Genomic DNA, 25,427 nt, shown 5'->3' with positions numbered 1-25,427 from the left:
GAATTAATGAGACTTCACTTCTTCAGCCACTTGTACTTTTAGCTGTCCATTGTGTACACATTGCTGTGGAGTTTGGAGCCACAGAGGATGCAGATCAGGTGGGTCTTCTATTTGACTTCAAAGACACAAATTTTCTACTATTATAAACTTCTTTCGATTAGAAAAAAAAATGACTGATAGTTTCTTGTGTACGTGATCGGTGATAGTTTAAATAAAAAAGTGAATATGTGATAGTTTAAATGAAAAATTTACAAAAAGTAATACTTCAATGTATTTTTAATCATTAACTCAATAATATTTGCACTTAATATCTTAATGGTTAATGAAGTGGTTGAGACCCAGGCTCAAGTTCGAATCTTAGTTAGAGATAAAAATACTAAGTGAATCTTTTCATCTGTCCGCTATTATTAATGGTAGGTGGCTGGTATTCGGTACAATAAGTCGAGATGTTGGCCCAGACACCATGATAGTTGTAAAAAAAATATCTCAATAATATCCAATAGCAATAAACCACCCCATCTGAATAATTCACTCTCATCATTACCACTATCTATTTGATCCACACAGTTCTTTTCTTTCTTCTCAAATTTCAACTAATTAACTGAGTCAATGGCATCATCCAGTAATTCACAATACTGTCTTCAACGGAAGTACGATGTCTTTTTAAGTTTTAGAGGTGAAGATACTCGTAGAACATTTACTGGTCACTTGTATGAAGGTTTGAAAAACAGGGGAATATTCACCTTTCAAGATGTGAAAAGGCTAGAGCATGGCGGTTCGATTCCAGAAGAACTCGTGAAAGCTATCAATGAGTCTCAAATTGCCCTCGTCATTTTCTCGAAAAATTATGCTGCATCGAGGTGGTGCTTGAATGAACTAGTGAAGATCGTGGACTGTAAGGATAAAAATGGACAAATTGTCATACCAGTTTTCTATGATGTGGATCCATCACATGTTCGAAACCAAAGGGAGAACTTTGGAGAAGTATTTTCTAAACACGAATCGAAGTATAAAGATGATGTCGAGGGAATGCAGAAAGTGCAAAGATGGAGGACTGCCCTAACTGTTGTGGCAAATCTAAAAGGATATGATATCCGTGACGGGTGAGTTTAAGTTTTGCAACTTTTATATAGTGTTGCTATTAACCTAAATTACAATGTTTCGTAGTTAATACCCTCCTGAATGTTAACAATATGAAATACTTGTTAATACTTGACTTTCCTACATTTTCCACATTAATCAATCTTCTTATTTGTGTAGGATTGAATCAGAGAAGATTCAACAGATCGTCGACCACATTTCTATCAAATTATGCAAGAGTGCTTATTCTTTATTTTCTTTGCAAGATATTGTGGGAATAAATGCTCATTTAGAGAAACTAAAATCCCGACTTCAGATAGAAATCAAGGATGTTCGGATTGTAGGGATATGGGGAATAGGCGGAGTGGGTAAAACGACAATAGCAAAAGCCATTTTTGATACCCTATCTTATCAATTTAAAGCTGCTTGTTTTCTAGCTGATGTTAAAGAAAATGCAAGAAAGAATCAACTACATTTTTTACAAAATATCCTTCTATCTGAACTGTTAAGAAAAAAAGATGATTACGTCAATAATAAGTATGAAGGGAAGAGCATAATTCCGAACAGACTTTGTTCAAAGAAGGTTCTAATTGTTCTTGATGACATAGATCATAGTGATCATTTGGAGTATTTAGCAGGTGATCTTCGTTGGTTTGGTAATGGCAGTAGAGTTATTGTAACAACTAGAAATAGACATTTGATAGAGAAGGATGATGCAATATATGAAGTGCCTACACTACCCGTTCATGAAGCTATGGAATTGTTCAACCAACATGCTTTCAAAAAAGAAGTTCCAGATGAGCGTTTTAAGAAGTTCTCGTTGGAGTTGGTAAATAATGCTAAAGGCCTTCCTTTAGCCCTCAAGGTGTGGGGTTCGTTGTTGCATAAGAAAGGCCTAACTCAGTGGCGAAGAACTGTAGACCAAATAAAGAACAACTCTATTTCAGAAATTGTTGAAAAACTCAAAATAAGTTATGATGGGTTGGAGCCCGAAGAGCAAAAGATATTTCTAGATATGGCATGTTTCTTCCGAGGATATGAAAAAAAAGAAGTCATGCAAATCCTTGAGAGTTGTGATTTTGGTGCTGAATACGGATTGGATGTCCTAATCGACAAATCTCTTGTTTTCATCTCCAAAAATGATACAATTGAAATGCATGACTTGATTCAAGATATGGGTAGATATGTGGTGAAAATGCAAAAAGATTTGGGAGAACAGAGCAGATTATGGGCCACTGAAGATTTCGAAGAAGTGATAGTCAACAATACAGTAAGTAGGCTAAACAATGCTATAGTATTCAATTTCTAGTTTTCATATTCCAAAGACTTATAAGACAATTAACTCCAATTATTTGTTCCTCTTGCTTCATATACTTGCAAGTAAACCATTGTAGTTGTTTACTTTAGTAAGAGAAGCAAAAGTAATATAATTTCTTAACGTGGCTAATTCGTCAAGTAACCATTTTTAAGTAACGCAGCCTAATTCCTTTATCTTATGTTATTAACCATGAATTAGTCTAGTAGCCGTTTTATATGTTTAATCTAATTTCATTCTTTGTGATTAACTTGAAATTTGTACGATATTTGGATTTAAAGTTATGCTTTGTAGACTAATGATACTTTTATCAGGGGACAAAAGCAACGGAAGCAATCTGGCTACAATATATTCAAAAACTATGCTTTAGCAAAAAAGTCATGAAAAAGATGAAAAAGCTTAGAATACTATACATCGGTCGTTTTCATACATATGATGACACAATTGAGTACCTGCCGAACAATTTACGTTGGTTTGAGTGTATTTGGTATCCTTGGAAATCATTGCCAGAAAATTTTGAACCCAAAAGACTTGTTCATCTTGATCTCCCGTACAGTTTGCTGCGTTATTTATGGATTGACACAAAGGTACAATTGCTGAATTCAGTTTTATTTTTCTTTTTGGTTAAATACATATATAGACACTCAATGTTGACAATTGTCAATTAGACTTCTTGACTATATATTCTAGTGACCATAAATACACCTTTGATTGATATAAGTCATAAGTTGTCTTTTGAATACCCCAACCTGACCTAGTAACGGCGTGAAATACAATTGGTTCGACTCGGGTGATTTTAATAACCAGCAACTGTTAAAAAAATAGGAAGGTAATCTCTTCTTTCTTTTCATTTTTTCTTACTTTCTGGGGAAAGATTGGCGAGAGGCTGGTATGTGATTTGGGAGAAGAATAGCGGATACTTAAGACAATTGCAACATTAAGTGTGCATCGAATAAAACATGTCTTAAGGGGTTTTAGGTATTCTACCTTTGTTCTGAACCGAGGGTCTTTCGGAAACAGCCGTCCTAACTTGATAGGAGTCAGGTCTGCGTACACTTTCCCTCCCCAGACCCCACGTTGTGGGATTTCACTGGGTTGTTGTTGTTGTTGTACCTTTGTTATGAACATGTAGTTTCTTTATAAAAATAAAAGAAAACAATTCCTAAGTTCACACATTCTTTCTGTGTTCTGAATATATTGCAGCATTTGCCGTCTCTACGAAAGATAAATCTCAACTTCTCTAGAAGCCTGATGCAAACACCAGATTTCACGAGGATGCCAAATTTGGAGTATTTGAATCTGGAGGGATGTAGTAATCTTGAAGAGGTTCACCATTCCCTGGGATGTTCCAAGAAACTCATCGAGTTAAATTTGAGTTGGTGTGTAAGCCTTAAGAGGCTTCCATGTGTTAACGTGGAATCTCTTAAATCTCTGAATCTACAACATTGCACTAGTTTAGAGAAATTTCCAGAAATCCTCGGAAGAATCAAGCCATTGGAGTTAAATATTCAAATGAGAGATAGTGTGATAAGGGAACAACCATCATCTATTTTTCAGCACCAAGCTCGTCTTACGGAACTAGATTTGAGCTTTTTGATCAACCTTGTAGCTCTTCCAAGCAGCATTGGCATGTTGAAAGGTTTGGTGAAGCTACATGTGAGGTACTGTTCAAAACTTGAAATCTTGCCAGAAGAGATAGGTGATTTAGAAAACTTGGAGAAGCTTGATGCCAGCTATAGTACTCTAATCTCCCAGCTTCCGCCTTCCATCGTCCGCTTGAACAAGCTTAAATTCTTGACTTTTGAGAAAGGAAATTCAGAAGTAGGCCATAAAGATGGAGTGTGCCTTGTGTTCCCGCAGGTGAATGAAGGGTTATGCTCATTGGAATATCTTAATCTCAATTACTGCAATATAATAGATGGAGGACTTCCGGAAGACATTGGATGTTTATCCTCTTTAAAAGAATTGTATCTCTGGGGAAATAATTTTAAGCATTTGCCTCAAAGCATGGCCCAACTTGGTGCTCTTCGATTCTTGAACTTATCGCACTGCAAGAAGCTTAAAGAGCTGCCAGATTTCACGGGGATGCCAAACTTGGAGACTTTGAATCTGATAAGATGTATGAATCTTGAAGAGGTCCATCATTCCCTAGGATTTCTCAAAAAACTCTATCGATTAACATTGACTAATTGTATTCAACTTAAGAGGTTTCCAGGTCTGTGCGTTGATTCTCTTAAGTATCTGTGTCTACGGGATTGCTCTAATTTAGAAAAATTTCCAGAAATCTTCGGAAGCATGAAAGTGAAGTTGGACATTCACATGCTAGACAGTGTGATGAGGGATCTAAATTCAATGTATATTTCATTTCCACGCTCCTTGTCTCAGGATATTGTTTCCACTTCAGGTTCCTTGTCACAAAGAGTGTTTACCATTGTGCATGGTGGGAATAAGATCCCAAATTGGTTCCACCATCGGGGAACTGGTAAAACTGTATCAGTCAATTTGCCAGAAAATTGGTATGTACGTGATGACTTGTTGGGATTTGCTGTATGCTACTCAGGCAACCTAATTGATACCACAGCTCACTTGATTCCCTTATGTGATGATGGGATGCTGTGGATGACCCAAAAACTAGAATTATCCTCCCTTCCAAATTATGATACAGAATATACTGTTCATTTTTTCTTGGTACCTCTTGCTAGCTTATGGGATACATCTATGACAAATGGTCAAACACCAAATGACTATGGGCTTATCAAGTTATCTTTCTCCGGAGGAATGGAGGAGTATGGATTTCATTTGTTGTATAAAGATGAACTCGAGGGAAAATTATGAGGAGCATTGCATTGGGACAAGGACCAGCAGATATGATTTATCAGCTACCTTAACAAGAATTTTATTTTCCCTTTTTATATCCTGTTCTACTTATGTGTTACTTCAGGACAGGTGAGATTGAATATGAAAATATTAGTTGATTTTCCAGCTCTCACAGCTTCTTGATTAATCGTATGCAATCAAAATCTTGAGTTGTAATGAAAGTGACTGCGCAACTCTCACAATTTCTTGATTAATATTACAATATAATTTATGAATTAAAGTATTCTAGTTGATAAGATTTCATATAAACTTAAAGTTTACCTACAAAATTCTGTCCAACTGTCACATGCATGTTAATTGATGCAATAAGTTGGTACTAGTAAAATATTCTAGTTGTTGAAACTTTGTGAAGGTGTAGTTGACTTCTTAACAGTTTGGTTTCTCCAGCTAGTAGTATTAGAGCATGTTTGGATTGTTTTAAAAGTTGGTCAAATCAATTTTAAGTTATTTTTTAATTTTTGAAAGTGTTTGGTAAATCTAAAAAGTATTTAAAATAAGTTAAAATTTACAAAAAGAATTCAAAAGTTAAAAGTTGCCCCCCTACTTCTTCTTTTTTGACTTAAAAGTCATTTTTGGCTTAAAAGTCATTTTTTAAGTCAATTCAAACGAGCTCTTAGTATTATTTTTTACTATTTTGCCATTTCTGTACTTTTTTTATTTTTCTATTACTACTTGTTGTCTCGTATACCTTTTTGCCCGACAAGGTAAAGGTAAGGTATATGTACACTCTACTCTTTCAAACCCTACTTATGGGACTATATTGAGTATGTTTTTGCAGTTGACTCAACATATTCTAAATCAGTAGGGGAAAACAATAGCAATATTTAGATCGCAAATTCAAAATTTTCCATTTTCTACAGGAAACTTCTCTAAAATTTTCAACAAGTATATAACAAATGACCTCCTCTTTTTTTTGGTTTTCCATCCGGTGTTTGGAGCCCGACTAAATTCGGATTCGCGCCAGGAAGTCCACATTGGGGGGTAAAGCGTTCCCTAACAAAGGCGACTCCGTACCAAAAGAACTTGAATCCGAGACCTCTTGGTTAAGAATGAAGGAGTACTTACCACTTCACCACAATCTCTGTGAGTAAATGACCTCCTATTGATGTACTTATAAGTAGGAGTAATCAAGTTTGTCCATCTATCATTTTGAATTCCAACTATTCTGCAAATTTCTTCATTAATAAATCTTCTATAGATGGCCACTCATGTTGCTGTAACTTCTCTGATGGGAGCAATAAATCAGCTTTCGCAATCCAACATAGACTTACTGGAGGGTCATAAAGAACATCTGAAATTACTCTACGAGATGTTTGGCTCTCTGAAAGCTTTTCCTGACTATTCTGATGACGAACCAATGAACGATATGCAGAAAAATGGCAAAGATCTAGCTCATGGAGCAGAAGAACAAGTTGAATCACAAGTACAATTGGCTATGCAGAAGGGTGGACACGTCGGAACAGAGACAAAAGCGAGGCTTCTTAAGATCTTGCAACAAGCTATCGAAGACGTTGATTCTGTCAACAAAGAGCTCATTAAGCAGAGGAAGAATAAAAATTTGCAAGCTGGATATCATTCACTTGTCAGTTCTAGTTCACTTGGCAATCACATGTTTCAACCCTTGAAACTGATATGGTGGGGTACAACACTGAACAAGTGCTCGTGCGAGGTCAACTTACTGGGTACTCATCTCATCAACTGGAAGTTATCTTCATTGCTGGGATGGAAGGCATATGTAAGTCAACTTTTGCCAAAAGAATGTATTTTGATCCCTCAATTCTGAGCTTCTTTGATTTTCGTGGATGGATTACTATGTCCAAGGACTACAGTTTAAGAAAGATGCTTCTATCCCTCCTTCGAGATGCTATTGGGGTGAAAGATGTTGGAAATCTTACGGAAAATAAACCATCATAGCGAACACTAACACTTCATCATGAACACGAATACTTTATCACGAACACTAGTAAAAAATTCAAATTCGCATAGCTTGAAGCATGCTTTTGTCACTATAGGTTAGGTACCATCATGGTTGGTCTTCTCAAATGACAAAAGAAGTCTCACTCCCCTCGATATTTCTTTCAGTCTGTGAATTGATCAAATTCACCTTTGACTACACATAATTTATGTAAATACTTTAATTTCATATAAGCTGCTTTATCACATCATGTCTCAAACACTTGTATCTAATTTTACCACAGGAAATATTGGTTTCATTCCAATTGGAATACACACTAAAGGTTTTCTTAACCACTTAGTCTCATCACCAATCAACTCCACAATTACTAACTCTATTTTAAGATTCACATTGCATCATTGTACCCTTCTAGTACAACACAATATTCAATTTATTTGGTTACTATATACTTGTGGTACCTCTCATCTATCACCAATGACTTATTTCCAAAATAATACATTAAAAATAACATCATTTTCAACAACAAGAACATGAGAAAATTATTACTTTTAAAAACTCAATAATACTTTATTTATTTTTTCAACTCTAACGTTGCATTTAGTCACATCACAACTGATTACCACAAATTTGTATATGCAACATTTATTAGCATACAATCAACATAATCATAACAGGTCACCCCTACACTTTCAAATATTTCATAATAAAGAAATAATTTTTTCACCGTTAATAAGGTTTCAATTTTATATACAACAACACATACAATTTTATGCATATTAAAAATAAATCAACAGCTTCACATTAATTTCTCAATAAAACTACATCCAATTATCTAGAGAAACTATCTTCAAATGTGACACAATAATAATATTTGTCACTTCTAATAATTATTTATTCAAAAGTTGACATTGAAGCTCTAATTAATCAAATGGCAAAAAACGCTTCACCAAGTTAATGGTCATTCAATCACCTTAAAGTCAAATAATGACTTGATCATTAAGACCTTATAATTACTATTCAAAATCTGACTTTACTATTCAAAATCTGACTATTTTAAACAATAAGACCAATATGAATTTGAATTGACTAATTATTAAGGACTTTTTAGATATTCAACTTATTATTATTTTTAACATAAGAAAATCTAATCATCTTTTATTTATTTAATATATAAGAAAAACTCTAACATATCCAAAGCCGACGTTCCAAGACTCATATAAATCCATCAAATTAAAATAACTATTAACATTTTTCGTCTATCACTTAAAAAAAAAACTATTAAGCACAAACAAAATCATGGCTATTAACTCATCCACATAACAACATTTGTTAACACATTATCAAATTCACTAAAACCTTCATTCAATCTTTTCTCATAATTCCACAAGAATCAAGTTGCATGAATATTAAATTTATATACCACCTCAAATAATGCCAATATCTTCATATGTGAGTTTTAGAACTTTTTTCATTCTAAAAACTTGAGTAGTTCTAGAATCACCAACATATATAAATATTTTTTTCTTCTCCAATTCGGGTACAGGACACAACAATTTTAGTTGGCACAAATATGCTCAACAACTAGTAAGAAATTCAAATAGCAGAAAATTCATGAACACGAACATTTCATCACGAACACTAGTAAGAAATTCACATAGCTTTAGGTGTGCTTCTGTCACTGTCCTTAAGGATATTTCACCTGTTATGAGTGTATCCCCCAGGATTCAACAAGCTCTTCTAGTATAAACTAGAATCCAGAAACTTACAAAATTCTACAAAATAAAACCCAGCACAACTATAACATAGTTTAGGAAGAAGAATATGTATGATTTTCCTTGTCTCTCCCAAAGACTTGAAAATATATGTATTTATAGAGAAATAATAGTCATCTTTCAACTCCCTTAATGATCTAACGTTCTAATTTGTAAAATAACGTTCAAATCCAACATTGAAGAATAAATCAATGTCATTAAGTTGTAGAATAAATTATAGGTTACAAAAGACTAATTAAGAGGTTTGACCAACTTAAGAATCATTTAAAAGGTATTAAAGGAAATTAATCATGATTAGTAAATGATAAATAATATATTATAATTTCTTTTTGAGATATAAAATAATATTTTTCCAACAAAAGAAGAGCTTGATAAGTTAAGTAATGGAGAACAAGCAAATCGATTGCAGAAAAGTTTTAAGGGTAGGAGGTATTTGATTGTTGTGATGACATATGAAGCAGCAAATTCTGGGATGATATTAGACTATGGTTTCCAGAAAACAATAATAGAAGTCGAATATTGTGGACTACACGGGACATGAAGGTTGCTCAACATGCTAGCTCTCCTAAGGATCCTTTTTCAATGCGTTTTTTGGAGCTAGAGGAAAGTTGGAACTTATTTTGAAAAAAAAGTTTGCCCTGTTGAGTATGCTGATGTTGCGAAGGAAGTGGTAAAAAATTGCAGACGATTACCTCTAATGATTTCTGTGGTTACAGGGACTCTCTCTAGCAAGAGGACACCGGATGAGTGGTGGAAAGTAGCTGAATGTGTGTGCTCTTTAGTAGACCTTGATGATTATCAGCGTTGCTCTGGAGTGCTCACTTTGAGCTACAAGCATCTTCCTTCCCATTTGAAAGCTTTCTTTCTGTATTTTGGAGTTTTCCCAAAAGCTAGAGAGATTTCTATGAAGAAGTTGATTAGGTTATGGCTTGCCGAAGGACTCGTAGAGATAAAAGGGCTTGAGGGATTGGAACAACTGGCTGCTAATCTTTTACATGATCTTATTGATAAAAGTTTAGTTGGTGTTAGCAAGCGAAGTTTGGAAAGGAAAAATCAAGACATGTAGGATTCATGATCTAAGGAATTTGCAGATAGCACCAACTGCAGCTCATTTAGTTGTCTCCCCCATGTAACAACACTTGCTTTACTTGTGCTTGTTATATGCTTGTTTTTTTTCTGTTATTTTTTTCCGTCTTATTCTTTGTTTTGTCAATCGGAAACAAACTCTCTACCTTCTCAAAGGTAGGAGTAAGGCTGCATATACATAAATAAGCATACAGACAGGTCAACTACACACCCAGTGTAATCTCATAAGTAAGGTCTGGGTAGTGTCTTCACAATAAAAAGGAAGTTCTATCTGATTACAGAATGGTGCATTTTGTGAGTACATGACGTAAATTTTGTTTATCAAGTCAATGTACTGATGTTTCGAGTCCTTTAAATTTAGTGTTTATGCTTGTAGATGATGAATACTTCCAAATTCACTCGATTTGCTATTTGCTTTACTGTACAGGTCTGTCTGTGTGCATGTCTTTTCTGTTTTCACGAAGTGTGGGAATGCATATGGCATGAAATGTTCCTTGCGTTAGAAAAATGATGTACTATAATGCATTCTTATAAATATATGATTTTGTACTGATTACAGTTTGAATGATAGAAAGACTAAAGATATATGCGATCTATGTGTGTTGCTCTGTGTAACGGGATAGCAAAGTTTGAAGATACTCAATGTACTAGCCCTATAATGGAAACAAACTTAAAACCACGCTCTCTTATTATACAGCCGAGCAGGGCATAAATTGTAAAGAAGTCCCAGTTGTGCAGATGCATTTGTATGTGATCTTTCTGTAAAGACTTATTGAGTGAGTGGAGCATTTAACTCCACTCGTGTGAGCTTTGCATTTTATGTGAGCTCACATTGCTAGTCCCAATCTAGGATAAAAGGAAGAGAGTTGCGATTGGTTGAAACCATCTAAAACTAGTCAATTATGATGAAATTCCCACATATTCATATAGCCAACTCTGAGCAGTGTGGTTTGCTGTGTGCTATCTGGAAAAAATTTGCATGCCATTAGTTGAGATGTTCTTCTTGAAAACTTCTAGATGTATATTGAATTCTTTTTTCTTAACTCTCCTTTAGGTAATGTCTGAAGGAGTTCTGAAGAAAATGAATTTGCTTTGAGCTTCATTGGTCGACTGTTATCATCTGCAAGATGACATACAAGAAGCATGAGTTCTCTCTACATTGGCGGGTCAATCAATACAACAAGGTGATGCTAGCAGAAAAACTTTGGAACTTCTAGATGTATATCTGCTGCAGCTTATACCTTAATGCTGGAACCTAGATTTGGTCCGAATTCTATAATTGTATAAAATAAATCATTGAATATACACAAATTAATAATTTGGAACTCAGTAACTTTAACAGTCTAGGATCCCAAACTCATAACTTCAAATCCTGGCTCCGCGTTTGGCTGGAACATGCACTATACTTCACTTTGAGTTTCTCCTACCATTGTTTTTCCCCATATTATAACTGAATTGTGTTCTCAAACTATAGACCATATAAAATGCTAATTCAACTTCCATGAACTGGGATCCTGTATGGGGTGAAATCCACTCTTAGCTAGTGGAGCCTCTGCTTTCAGGCTTTATTTACTTTAGTTGTAATAAAATAATTGAAGGTGATTATTAGTTTTGTTAAAAGTGAGCAATGTGGTGGAACCCAAATAGCACTTTGTAGGTAGGATTTCTCAAGTCTTCAGCTTTTGATATGAAAAATCAAAATCAAGAAAAAGTGAATGCCAGCTCTAGGAAACATAATAATACTTTAGGAAGACCACCTATATTATACTGACTGTGACATAATTAGTAGTGCTCCTACTGTTTATCACACTTCATCAATCATTTCCAGTGTGTAAATAGCTTCCATATATAACAGTGTTATCAAAGGCGCGCTTAAGCCTTGAATCGAGGCTCAATACATATTGAGCGCTTCACCTCATTTTATATGCTCTTCAGTGTTGTCATCAAGGTTCAAGGCATACTTCTCCATGTTTTTCCGTGCCAATGAGCCTCTTTTGAAGAAATACACTAGTTGTTCATATATTTGTCATTCATGCTTATAATTATTAGTCTTGGATTAAACATATATATTTGTTTTCTTTATCCCTTTGCGCCTTTTTTTAATGAAAGACCATACTTTATTTGTGTTCTAAGTCCCAAAGGACCTTTTTTGTGCTTTTTGTTTTTGATACACTGATTTAAAGAAAACTTCAGTAAGATTATCAGGAAGTAGTTAACAAAATTACTGACTTTCTGCATTAATATTTCTTGTTTAGATATCTCTGAAGGTTCTCTGCAGACGTAGCAACAGAGATGGCTGCTTATGCTGCTGTAACTTCTCTGATGGGAACAATACACCTTATTTCACAATCCAACTTAGATTTACTAGAGGGTAACAAAGAACATTTGGAATTACTCTACGAGAAGGTTGGCTCTCTACAAGAACTTCTTGACAATTCTGATGATGAACAAATGAAGGATTTGCAAAAAAAGATCAAATATCTAGCAAATGAAGTAGAAGATGAAATTGAATCATACATTCAAAGAGAGTCCCTTAACACACTTCCTAAAATGTTGCAACGAGCTACAAAAATCTTCCGCCTTCCAACAGCTCAGGAGAGGCTTTTTAAGACCTTTCAACGAGCTACAGAAATTTTCCACCTTCCAACAGCTCATGATATGCTTCATAAGATGTTGCAACGAGCTATGGAAGACATCGATTCTGTGAAGGAAGACGTCCTCAAGCTAAAGGAGAATAATAATATGCGAGCTGTACTAGATTGTTCAATTGGTGGTATAAGTTCACCGCGATTGCATGTTTCAACCTTTGAGAATGTTATGGTGGGGTACAACATTGAACAAGAGTTCATGCGGAGTCAACTTAAGGGATACTCATCTCAATTAGAAGTGATCTCTATTGCTGGGATGGGCGGCATAGGTAAGTCAACTTTTGCTAATAAGATGTTTTATGATCCCTCAATTCTGAGCTTCTTTGATGTTCGTGGATGGATTACTGTGTCTAAGGACTACAGTTTAAGAAAGATGATTCTATGCCTCCTTCAAGATGCTATTGGGGTGAAAGAAGAACTTGATAATGTAAGCGATGGAGATCTAGCAGATCGCTTACAAAAAAGTTTAAAGGGTAGGAGGTATTTGATTGTTGTGGATAACATATGGAGCACGAAAGCCTGGGATGAGATTAGACTATGTTTTCCAGAAAACAATAATAGAAGTCGGATATTGTTGACTACTCGAGATATGAAGGTTGCTCAATATGCAAGTTATCCTAAGGATCCTTTTCCAATGCGTTTCCTAGAACCAGAGGAAAGTTGGAAATTGTTTTACCAGAAGGCATTTGACAAAAAACATTTCCCAATTGAATTTGAGAATCTCGCAAAGGAAGTTGTAAATAATTGCAAAGGATTACCACTAATGATTTCTGTGGTTGCAGGGACTCTCTCTAGCAAGAGCACATTGGACGAGTGGACTAACGTAGCTCAAAGTGTGAGCTCTTTAGTAAACCTTGATGATTATCAACGTTGCTCAGGAGTGCTCGCTTTGAGCTACAATCATCTTCCTTCACATTTGAAAGCTTGCTTTCTGTATTTTGGAGTTTTCCCAAAAGATAGAGATATTTCTATGAAAAAGTTGATTAGATTATGGGTTGCAGAAGGGCTATTAGAGCTAAAGGGGCTTGAGGGATTTGAAAAAGTGGCTGCTAATCGGTTACATGATCTTATTGATAAAAGTCTAGTTGCTGTTAGCAAGCGAAGTTTGGATGGAAAAATCAAAACATGTAGGATTCATGATCTTCTCCATGATTTATGCTTGAGAGAAGCTGAAAGCAATGGTCTTTCGTATGTTTTAAATCCCTCGATTTCTAAGAGACGAATAACAGATTGTCCTCATGGTCGTCGGTGGGTATCAGTTCATTCAAAGCAAGGTTGTTTCTCTCCCATGCTTTTTGATAATCTTACTCACAGCAAAACGCGCTCTCTTCTTTTTTCGTCCAACCAAATCAATCGGTGTTATGATTTAGGACTAGTACATTTCAAACTTCTTAGAGTATTGGACTTGGAGACAATGAGATTGGGTTTATTCCCCAGTGAAATAGTAGACTTAGTTTCTTTAAGGTATTTGGCCGTGATGGTTTTTGGGATTCGTAAAGATCTACCAATTTCCAATCTTTGGAATTTACAAACGTTTATTTTCCCTCAATACACTCCACAAACCGGAACCATATATTTACCAAATGAAATTTGGGAATTGTCTCAATTGAGGCACCTCCAGTCTACAAGGATGTATTTGTGTTCTCCTCCAAAGGTACCAACTAATGAAGTTAAGTACCAAGTTTTGGAGAACTTGTTAAGTGTTTCTGGGTTGAGTCCTCGTTGTTGCACGAAAGAAATATTTGAAGGGATTAAAAATGTGAAAAAATTGGGGATTTCTGGAACTGAAGACGAATTCGATAGTGAGCCCAGATGCCTAGATAACCTAATATATTTACATGAGGTTGAGGCACTAAATATTGCATCATACAACTCTTTCAGAGTTGATTTTTTTCTTAGGCTTCCCTGTCTGAGCTCTTTCCCACCAAATCTCAAGAAGCTGACACTTTGCGGTACCAGTTTAGGATGGAAGGACATGACCATCATTAGCATGTTGCCGAAACTCGAGGTTCTCAAATTGAAGGATCATGCTTTTGTGGCAAACATGGTATGGGAAGTAACAGAGGCGGGATTTCCTGAATTGAAATTCTTGCTCCTTGAAGAGTTGATTCTTAAATATTGGAGAGCCGCTGATGATTTTTTCCCATGCCTTGAGCGCGTAGTTATCAAAAATTGTAGCTTCTTACAAGAGATTCCTCGGGGATTTGCAGATAGTATGACATTGGAGCTAATTGAGTTACATCAATGTTCTCCTTACCTAGTGAGTTTTGCTGAGTTGATCCGAAAAGAGCAAGAGGATTTGGGGAACGACATGCTTAAAATTTATGCCTTTGACACAAGAGGTAAGTTAAAAAAATTAGGATGAGCTTTCAGCATCTACTATAAGTTTGAATTCTGATGAACTGTGTTAAATCAGTAGATAAGAATCCACTAATAAGATAAAGAAATTCAACGATGGACAAATTCCATCACTAGACAACTAAAATTTGTCGCTAATCCTATTTAGCGACGGGTTAAAGATGGATTAGAAAAAAATCATCTCTGTCCTTTATTTTTTATAGTGAGTTCATAACATCTGTTACGTATGATTGTCATGTTAGGGCCTCTTCCTCTCCTCTTCGTCTCTTCGACTTTTTAGTAGTAGTATTTATTAGTCGTGTAGTTGTTTTTCAATGTGTTTTACAATCATTTGCGTTATTTGCTTTTTATCTTACTATGTTTCGGTCATATTTTTTCCTTGCAATCCTGCTTAGAGCACATTTCTTTTGAGCTAATGGTCTATCGAGAACAACCTCTCTATCCCACAAAGGTAGGGATAACGTCTGCATACCCAGACTCCACTTATGGGGACTACACTGGGCTGTTGTTGTTGTTGATATAGGTTCAGTGAACAGATATTGTATAACAACCGTTGCACATCATATCTAATATTTCCATCAAACTTGTTTTATTTGTCTATTTACTTATTTATTATCAGAACAAGGACTAAATTAGAGTATATTGTGTATTTTTCATAAATTAGAGTGTACTTTGTGAACCTAATCCATTTTTCTGTTGTAAGTTGTAACTTAAGGTTACACTGCATATATTTTAGAGTACATAGTGTAGTTCAGTTGGATAAATGTGAGAACTAGGACTAAATTCAAATTGTTGGAACAAAAAAAAATTGTCACGTATGATAAGCAAACTTTTAGATCAACGGTAGTTTGGTTGAAGTTAGATATGTTAGTAAAAAAATTTCGTAATTGACACCGTTAAATCTATTTTTGTGCAGATTGGTAACAGTTGACTATGGTTCGGCTCAGTTGCAGAAGTATGTAAATATGTGTTGTATAAAAGAGACAGCTAAATTTTGCAGATAGTACCAAATTGCAGGTCATTGAGTTACAAAAGTGTTGCTTTTTCCATATTAGTAGCCGTAGCATTACTCTTTTAGGTTCTTGTTTCTTTGATTTCTATTACTACATATTGTTCCTTGTAATTCGCTTATCATATTATTTTGTTGTAGTTATTGTTCTTTTTCAGTATGCTTTGCCGTGCCTTGTGTAGTATTTTGTCTTGGTTTCTTCACTCGTGCTATTTTCTCGAGTTGAGGGTCTATTGGATGTAGTCTCTCTACCTCCCAATGTGGGGGTAAGGTCTACGTACATACTGTCCTCCTCAGATCCCACTTATGGGATTTCACTAGGTATGTTGTTATAGTTATTGTAATGCTTGTTTCTTGTAAACTGGGGTTGATTTTGTCGTCAAAACTTTGCAAGGACAAAAACTAGAATGTGTATAATACCACTCTGTGATATTGGTCTGAGATTTTATGTTCAAATTTGTTTTTTTCTGAACTCTGAAGAGGTTATTTGATGATTATTGCGCATATTGTTATTTGTAAATATTTTGTATCTAGTTCAGCCCCTTGGTTACTCGTAGAAAAACGCGTTCTCTTCATATTAATTTCAGCATAAGCATAGATCATCTTGTATTAGGACTAAACCATTGCAAACTTCTTAGAATACTGGACTTGGAGAAAGTGAGCTGCTATGATTTACCTAGTGAAGTAGTACACGTATCTTCATTAAAGTATTTGGCTATGATGGTTTGTATGATTCCTAAAGATCTATCAATTTCCAAACTTTGGAATTTACAAACTTTTGTATTCCATCAACATTACTTTATCAAATGGAATTCCTGAAGTATTTGCAGATAGTATGACACTGCAATAAATTGAGTTACATGGATGTATTCCTTCCCTTGTGACTTTTGCTGAGCGAATCCAGAAAGAGCATTGAGAGAGTTCGGTAAGTGGCATGCTCAAAATTTATGCCTTCAACACTGTAATCGAATGGAAGATCTTATTTTATTCCAATAGGTGAGCAGTGAATAAACACAATACATTAGGTGCTAACAAAGGAAAGAAATTAAGAGTGATTCCTATAAATCTGCTACCTAAATATAACTATGTACATTACTAAGATTTAAGTCTATATACATTCTATAACACTCCCCCTCAAGCTGGAGCATATATATTGATCATGCCCAGCTTGTTACAAAGATAATCAACTCAAGTTCCATTCAACGCCTTTGTGAGCAAATCAGCTACTTGTTCTCATGTCTTCACGTAGCCAGTGGAAATCAAGTTTTCCAAAATCTTCTTACGAATAAAATGACAGTCAACCTCAATATGTTTAGTTCTTTCATTATACACCGGATTTGAGGCAATATGCAGAGCAGCTTGATCATCACACCAAAGTTTTGCTGGTGTATGATGTTCCAACCCAATTTCAGTTAGAAGATGATGTATCCACATAATCTCGCATGTAGACTGTGACATAGCTCTGTACTCATATTCTGCACTGGATAGAGATACAACACTTTGCTTCTTACTCCTCCATGAAACTAGGTTCCCTCCAACAAAGACATAATAGCCTATAGTCGATCTGCTGTCAATTTTGGACCCAGCATAGTCAGCATCTGCAAAACACTCAATACGAGTATGACCGTGATTGCTATACATTATCCCAAGTCCAGGGGCTCCTTTAAAGTAACATAGAATCTGTTCCAAAACTGCCTAGTGTTTGATTGTAGGCGAGGACATAAATTGGCTAACAACACTTACTGCAAAAGCAATGTCTGGACGAGTCACAGTGAGGTAGTTTAACTTCCCAACTAACCTCATGTATCTCTCAGGATCATCAAAGGGGTCACCGTCATCTTTCATAAGCTGCACATTGGGAACCATTGGAGTACTGCAAGGTTTAGCTGCCAACTTTCCAGTGTCTGCAAAAAGATCAAGGATATACTTTCTTTGAGACAAAAGAATTCCCTACTTGTTTCTACTCACCTCTATACCTAAAAAGTATTTCAACTGACCCAAGTCTTTTGTATGAAACCTAGTATGCAGGAAAGATTTGAGGGAAGAGATCCCGGTATAATCACTTCCTATTATGACAATGTCATCAACATACACAACCAGCAGGATAGTGCCAGCTGTTGATTGTCGGTAAAAGACTGAGTGATCACATTTGCTCATTTTTATCCCAAACTCCAATACTACCTCTTTGAACTTCCCAAACCAAGCTCAGGGATTCTGTTTCAAGCAATACAAGGACTTCTTCAAATAATAGACTTTCCCATACTCCCCCTGAGCAACAAAACGTGGTGGTTGCTCCATATATACTTCCTCTTGAAGATCAACATGAAGGAATGCATTTTTGATAACCAACTGATGTAAAGGCCAATTCTCAGAAGTAGCTAGAGAAATGAACAAGTGGACGGAAGTAAGTTTGGCAACAAGAGAGAAGGTGTATAAATAATCCACCCCATAAATTTGAGCATACCCTTTAGCCACAAGCCTGGCCTTAAGTCTTGCTACAGAACCATCTGGATTAACTTTAACTGTGAACACCCATTTACATCCCACTGGTTTCTTTTTGCTAGGTAAATCCATCAAATCCCACGTGTGATTTTCTTTTAAGGCATGTATTTCCTCAAGCATCGCATCATACCATCCAGGATGATTCAAAGCTTCCTTCACTGTTTTGGGTACTGAGATGGAGTCTAAAGAAGCAACCAAGGACCTTGACATAAAGGATAAGCGGTCATAGAAAACAAAATTAGCAATGGAATACGTGGATTTGCAAGTCCTTTTACCTTTGCGAAGAGCAATAGGGAGATCAAGATCATCTGAAGGATCGGGTGAAGAAAGATTTGATAACAAAGGAATTAGTCCAGAACATGTATCATTGATCTCTCATCTCCTAGAATAAACTTGAACAATTAACGGTCTTACTGGAGCAGAAGTTGTAGTCCCAATTGTCAATTGGTGTTCAATAGGGGAACTAGGAGATTGAAGAACATCATCTGATTGTTCTGTCACAACACGAGTAATTTGATAGACTAACCATTCATCTTCCTCCCTCTGAGTTGTAGTAGAAATGGGAGGTGCATTGAATAATGGTGTAGTCTCTGAAAATACCACATCATTCGACACCAAATATTTGCTAAGCTCAGTAGAATAAGACCGATACCCCTTCTGAAGGCGAGAATAGCCCAAGAAAACACACTTCAATGCCTTTGGGTCCAACTTGGTAACAGATGGCCAAACATCTCGAAGATAACACGTGCTTCCAAGCACCTTAGGATCCACCGAAAATAGTGACTTTTTGGAAAAAGCACTTTGTAAGGCATATTACCAACAAGAACAATCGATGGCATGCTATTAATCAAAAAGCAAGTTGTAGAGACTGCATCGGCCCAAAATTGTTTAGGAACCTTCATTTGGAACAAAAGTGAGATGCCTATTCTTTCTCTCAGCAACTCCATTTTGAGAGGGTGTATCAACACATGAAGTCTGATGGAGAATATCGTGTTGCCTCATGTAGGACTAGAACAATTTTGACATATATTCTTTAGCATTATCACTCCTTAGAATACACACCGAAGTATTGAACTGAGTTTTAACTTCAACACAAAAGGCACAAAAGTGAGTAAACACTTCAGAACAACTCTTCATAAAACAAATCCAAGTCATTCGAGAGAAATCATCCACAAATATGACAAAATACTTATGTCCAGTTTTGGAAACAACAGGATTTGGTCCCCAAACAACAGAATAAACTAACTTAAAAATTGACTCCGCACACTTATTAATCCTTGGATTTGTTGAGGTACAATGGTGTTTGGCAAATTGACATGACTCACAATCCAGTGAAGAAATATTCTGAAACTGAGGGCAGAGCTTCTTTAACATAGGCAAAGAAGGATGTCTCAATCAACAATGTGCCTCAAATGGAGACATAACATAGAGTATGCAGCAAGTCGAGATTCCCAATATTCATCAAGAATATAAAGACTATCAGATACATGTCCTTTACCAATAGCTTTATTTGTCTTCATATCACGAAACAAACAAAAGTCGGGAAAAACGAGATATAACAATTCAGGTCTCTAGTAAGCTTACTAACAAACATCAAATTGAAGGCTAACTTTGGTAGACCTAATACAAATGACAAGGTGATGGAGGAGGTTGGTTTTACACTCCCAGATCTAATAATGTTACAGATTGAACTATAACACCCCAAATATTTTTGCTAAGACTCGAACCATTCTTCATATGAGTATAGACTCGAATTAAATGATTTTTAATTGTATATATGAGTTAGGATCAATTACTAAATATTTTAAGTGTATTATAGGTGAATTAGGGTCATAAGGGATCTCTAACATCAAGTCAAGTCCAAAGAATTCCTATCGGCTAAGTTTTCGTATAAAACTGTATAAGGGTCAACTTCAAATGGCTATATCTCCTAGAATATTACGAATTGGGTGGCCCATGACCTATCAAATTAAAGTTATTTGAGTCTTATTTCCAACACCACCAAGATTTATATTTTTTGAAGTTTGTAGTAAAAAGTTATGTCCAGTTAACCAGAAGGGTACGTGACCAATCCGCGTCGCGGACTTGGCCAATTTTGGTTCAACTTAAAATTTCGGGAAAAAAAGAACTATAGGGGAACAACGCGGACTTATTCCATCCTAGTTCAAATTTTTGCCCATTTTCAATTTTTGGGAGGGATTTTTCGATCCTTTCCCAACCAACCCACTACATTTTAGGGCTAAAATCCGCCTCTTATCAGTATCCTAGGGGTGTTTTCTTCTTATTCACCCCTAGAGCTTTTGAGAGAAGAGATGTGAGATGAGGAGAAGAGCTAGGATTCAAAATTCTTCAAGCCATGTCTTTTATTTTTGGTGAGATAATCTTCATTCCATGTATGTAAGGCTAATCACAATGTTGGACTGAGTTTGTCCTCGTGTCCTACATCTTCATTGATTCGAGTTGAGTTGAGTTTTGAGGTTCCATGAATTGAGTTCTTGAATTATCTAAAATTTCTATCTAGTTTTGGTATATAAATCCATGTGTATTGATGATGTATTTGAGTTGAGTATTTGAGGTATACATTCATGTATTCATTCACATGAATCCAAGATGAGATTTCATCTTTGCCATAATTTGTCTTGAGGTTGAGATTGATGGTTTCCATGTATAAATAAAGTATTGCTTTCAAAGTGAGATGATGCATATTTTAATGAGTTTGATGAAAATGAACACAGAGTTAAATGAGGATTTTGGAGCAAGATGTTTGATGATGATGTAAATGATGTTTATTTTTTAAAAAAGTAAAATGATTGACGAAGAGGTAATGTTGATGATGATGTTTTGAGGTAGAGTAGATTGGAGTTTAATGTGACTACGTGATATAATTTGCATAATCCGATTTGATTGGAGTCTTTTAAGGATTTTGAGTATAAATAATTGTTTGAGAAGGAGTTTTAAAAATGATTTGTGAACGTTTTTGCATAAATTATTTATGCACTATTTTGAGTTTAAAGAATGATTATTTTCATCTTTAATTTAGAAAGAGTTTAAGCATGAGTTGAGTTTGAGAAGTCTCTTAATTATTATTTTGAGTATAAATGAGTCGAGTATTTTTACATTAAAACGTCTATTTTGAGATTGAGTTGAGAAGTTAAAATTATGTTTTAAATGCATTTAATATTTACTGCATTGATTGAGTTTGAAAGAATGATTTTGAATGTCTTAAAAGAGGATGCATTAAGCAGGAGTCAAGTTGATGTCCTTAAGCATTTTACTACTTTGAAACATGAATATTTCCTCGACATGAATAATCATTTTGAGAAAGAGTGATGGGACTGCATGATTGAGTTAAAAGCATGTCTTAAATAAAAACATTAATGATTGTTGACTCGGAGTCCTGATGATTCATGAATGTTTCTTGAAAGGATTGCCTAATTGAATGAAGTGATGATTGAAATTGATTGAGTTTTGAAAGAAGGTCCAATAAGACCAGATTGATTGAATTTTGAGAAAGGTCTAATAACTCGAACCCAACAACTAAGTCGTCTAACGTATGAGAGGATTGAACCGTTAAAGTCGGATGCTTCCCAAATTACTGTCCTGACATGATAGGACTTGATTGGTTATGGATTCATGATTGTTGATTTGTTCCTACTCTGGCAAGGTATGAACGGACGTGGAAACAACATCGGTTTGTTGTACTATCACTGGCTCATAAGTAATAGTTGTCGGATAAGAGAAACTCCCAAATTGAGTGTATTATGCATAATATGATTGGTTTGATTGAGATTGTAGATGATTTAATCGAATTATAAAACATTGCTAAATTCTAATTTGCATATCTGTTGAGTCGAGTCCTTTGAGTTTATTATTGATTTGATTAAATATTTGGTTGATTGGTTTGATTGGTATTGTAGATGATTGAGTAGATTTGTAAAACATTTCTAAATTCTAATTCACATGTCTATTGAGTTGAGTCCTTTGACTTTATTCGTTGAGTTGATGGTATATGATTGGATTGAATCGGATTGTATATGATTGGAATGAATCGGATTGTATATGATTGGATTGGATCGGAGTGTATATGATTGGATTGGATTGGATTGGATAGTATGTGATTGGATTGAATCGGATTGTATATGATTGGATTGGATTGGATGGTATGTGATTGGATTGAATCGGATTGTATATGATTGGATTGAATCTGATTGTATATGATTGGATTGGATCGAATTGTATATGAATGAATTGAATTAGATTGTACATGATTGGATTGGATTGTATATGATTGGTCTCTGTCTAAATCGTATTCTTACTTTAGACTTATGACACCTTGATTGAGTCTCTCTTATCTTTCTGACTTGAGATATCTAGACTGATATTATTCTACCTTGATATATGTTTCATTCTGCCATATTACATACTCGTACATGTCACGTACTGATGTCCACTTAGACCTGCATCATTTCATGATGCAGAGACAGGTTAAGAGATCATCAATAGGCGCACCATTAAGGATTTATTCACACTCAGCTTATTGGTGAGTCCTCCCCTACATTCGGAGGATACCACTTATGTTATTCTTGCGTTGAGTTTAGTCTTTTCATGCTGATTTGAGGTATTCATGAACCTATCATTAGCACCAATTAGATAGTAGTGATAGAGGCTTCATAGACTAGATAGTGATGGGTCGATTGAGTATTTTATTTCCTTGAATTGTTCTTGTTAGACTATTTTAATGACATAGATTGGAGTTCGATTTGTTGGACCATGGCCTTTCTTCCTTGAGCTAGATTGTTGATTGGAATTTTCCATTTAATTATCTCTTTATTTTAAGTCTTCCGTTGATTGAATGAATAAACGGATGCGTGATCAGGCCAAGTGGTTCGCTTGGGGGCCAGCAATGATTTCTGAGTGCCGACCACATCTAGGGTACCTTTCTGGGGCGTGACATGAACCATTAGCAACTGTCACTGGAGGGAGTGCTTCATGTGATCGAAATTTAGAATATATATCAGGACTACCTGTCATATGATCTATGGCACCTAAATCGATCACCCATTTATTCAAAGAGGATATAAGACATGTCTTTCATGACTCAACAAGGGTATTAACTGAAATAGATTTCTTTGGGAATTTTGCAAACTCTTCCTACGAAACCAAAATTCTTTTATCCGAAGACATATGAGCCACGATTTTAGTCATTTTCTCCAAATATTTAGGTCGCACAGGAACTCATCAACAACAAATATAACCAGAAGCATGTACGTGACCCCACAAACACAGATGAACAAAGTCTAAAATAATTTTATCATCCAAGAAACCAGTTGTCAACCCAAAGTAAAGGAACTGAGTACTTGACCATTAGACTAGAGCAAGCAGTGAACAATCAAATACCCAAACAAGTAGCTCAAAGAAAGAAATCCTAAACCAGCAACTTATCCCCACACAACACCAATTATCTGAACTGAAGTAGAAGCTAGCAGCCACAGAACCACAAATCACAAACCAGATTCAGTGTCACAGAATAGAAACGAACCTGGAGGTGATGAACAGACTTTCCAAGTTGTATTTTAACATCAAAACAGACCTGAAATTCGCCGGAAATGACGAGCCAACGCCGGAAATTCAAAGCGCAATCAATTCAGCCAGAACACGTGCCTATAGGCTCTAATACCATGTAACTGAATGGAAGATCTTATTTTATTCCAATAGGTTAGCAGTGAATAAATACAATACATTAGGTGCGAACTAAGGAAAGAAATTAAGAGTGATTCCTATAAATCTGCTGCCTAAATATAACTATGTATATTACGAAGATTTAAGTCTATATACATTCTATAACAAACACAATTAGAGGTAATTAAATAACTTTGGATGAATCTTCGACATCCATTGTATGAACTGTGTTAAATTAGTAGATGAGAATTCACCAATTGATTGTGATACGATATTTTGTGCATAACTACTATATCGTTGAGTTCAATATGATAAGGAAAATGAATAGTTCATAACATCGGTTACATGTAATTGTCATGTTAGGGATTTTTATTATGAACACGCTATTAAATTTTTCTATTGAGTTTTTTGTTTTATTTATTTATTTTTCTTTATATCAAGATAAAATTGATTTACTAAATCCATCATTTTACCAATAAATAAAGGAAGCAACACACGTATTCTCATAAGTTCAAATTTAGCTCAACAATGACTCGTAAAGTTAAACCACGACACATAACTATAAGAGAGTAGCTGTCAAAACAAACTCCCTAAGGTCGCACCTAAGATCCTAAGGAATTGTGTGAGAACTAACTGTATACGTGAAGGAAGCTTGTGTGCGCATAGTCTTATCTTATCTTTGAATACTTCCTCCTTTAGGCGGCTAGAAAGATGTTATTTGTGTGGTCGTTTCTTTTATTCATTTTCAACGTCTTTTCTTAACCGTAAACTTAGCATTAAATTGCATGTTATCTTAGAGTACATTGTGTACCCTTGTGACTTTTTCTCAGCAGATCTGAAAAAATCAAGAGAGTTTGGGTAGCAATATGCTTAAAGCCTTAGATACAAAAAGGTTAGCAGAATAAGTTTTGATTTCTGATGAACTGTGCTAAATCAGTATATGAGAATCGAAAATTCACCTGATGGTTGTGATGTTATTTTTTATGCTTAACTACTAGTATATCATTTAATGTAATGATATAAGAAAAGTTAACAGCCTCTGTACCTGCACAAGATTCGGGTCCCTCCTAAACTCTACTTGTGGAATTACACTGAATATGTTGTTGTTGCCATTGAAATTTAATGGTTCATAACATCTGTTACATGATGTTTTTGTCATTGAAATTTAATGGTTCACTGCTCATTT

At 35.3% G+C, this 25,427-nt stretch overlaps 2 protein-coding genes and 1 pseudogene across 2 annotated transcripts; all 3 read left to right on the top strand.

Moving 5' to 3' along the window:
• The first annotated feature begins 401 nt into the window (after nucleotides 1-401).
• LOC129888813 (TMV resistance protein N-like) lies at nucleotides 402-5,386 on the top strand. Its single transcript, XM_055963842.1, has 4 exons — nucleotides 402-1,103; nucleotides 1,261-2,350; nucleotides 2,710-2,982; nucleotides 3,599-5,386. The coding sequence occupies exons 1-4, from the start codon at nucleotides 610-612 to the stop codon at nucleotides 5,228-5,230; spliced, it is 3,489 nt and encodes a 1,162-aa protein (XP_055819817.1). The 5' UTR covers nucleotides 402-609; the 3' UTR covers nucleotides 5,231-5,386.
• A 140-nt stretch (nucleotides 5,387-5,526) lies between these two features.
• LOC129889885 (putative late blight resistance protein homolog R1A-10) lies at nucleotides 5,527-10,092 on the top strand (annotated as a pseudogene).
• A 2,051-nt stretch (nucleotides 10,093-12,143) lies between these two features.
• On the top strand, nucleotides 12,144-16,217 carry LOC129888814 (putative late blight resistance protein homolog R1A-10). Its single transcript, XM_055963843.1, has 2 exons — nucleotides 12,144-15,035; nucleotides 15,968-16,217. The coding sequence occupies exons 1-2, from the start codon at nucleotides 12,338-12,340 to the stop codon at nucleotides 15,973-15,975; spliced, it is 2,706 nt and encodes a 901-aa protein (XP_055819818.1). The 5' UTR covers nucleotides 12,144-12,337; the 3' UTR covers nucleotides 15,976-16,217.
• Nucleotides 16,218-25,427: the final 9,210 nt, after the last annotated feature.

Source organism: Solanum dulcamara, chromosome 5 (genome assembly GCF_947179165.1).
Source record: "Solanum dulcamara chromosome 5, daSolDulc1.2, whole genome shotgun sequence".
In the NCBI taxonomy this organism is placed as follows: Eukaryota; Viridiplantae; Streptophyta; class Magnoliopsida; order Solanales; family Solanaceae; genus Solanum; species Solanum dulcamara.
This window is presented reverse-complemented; position numbering and strand designations above follow the sequence as displayed.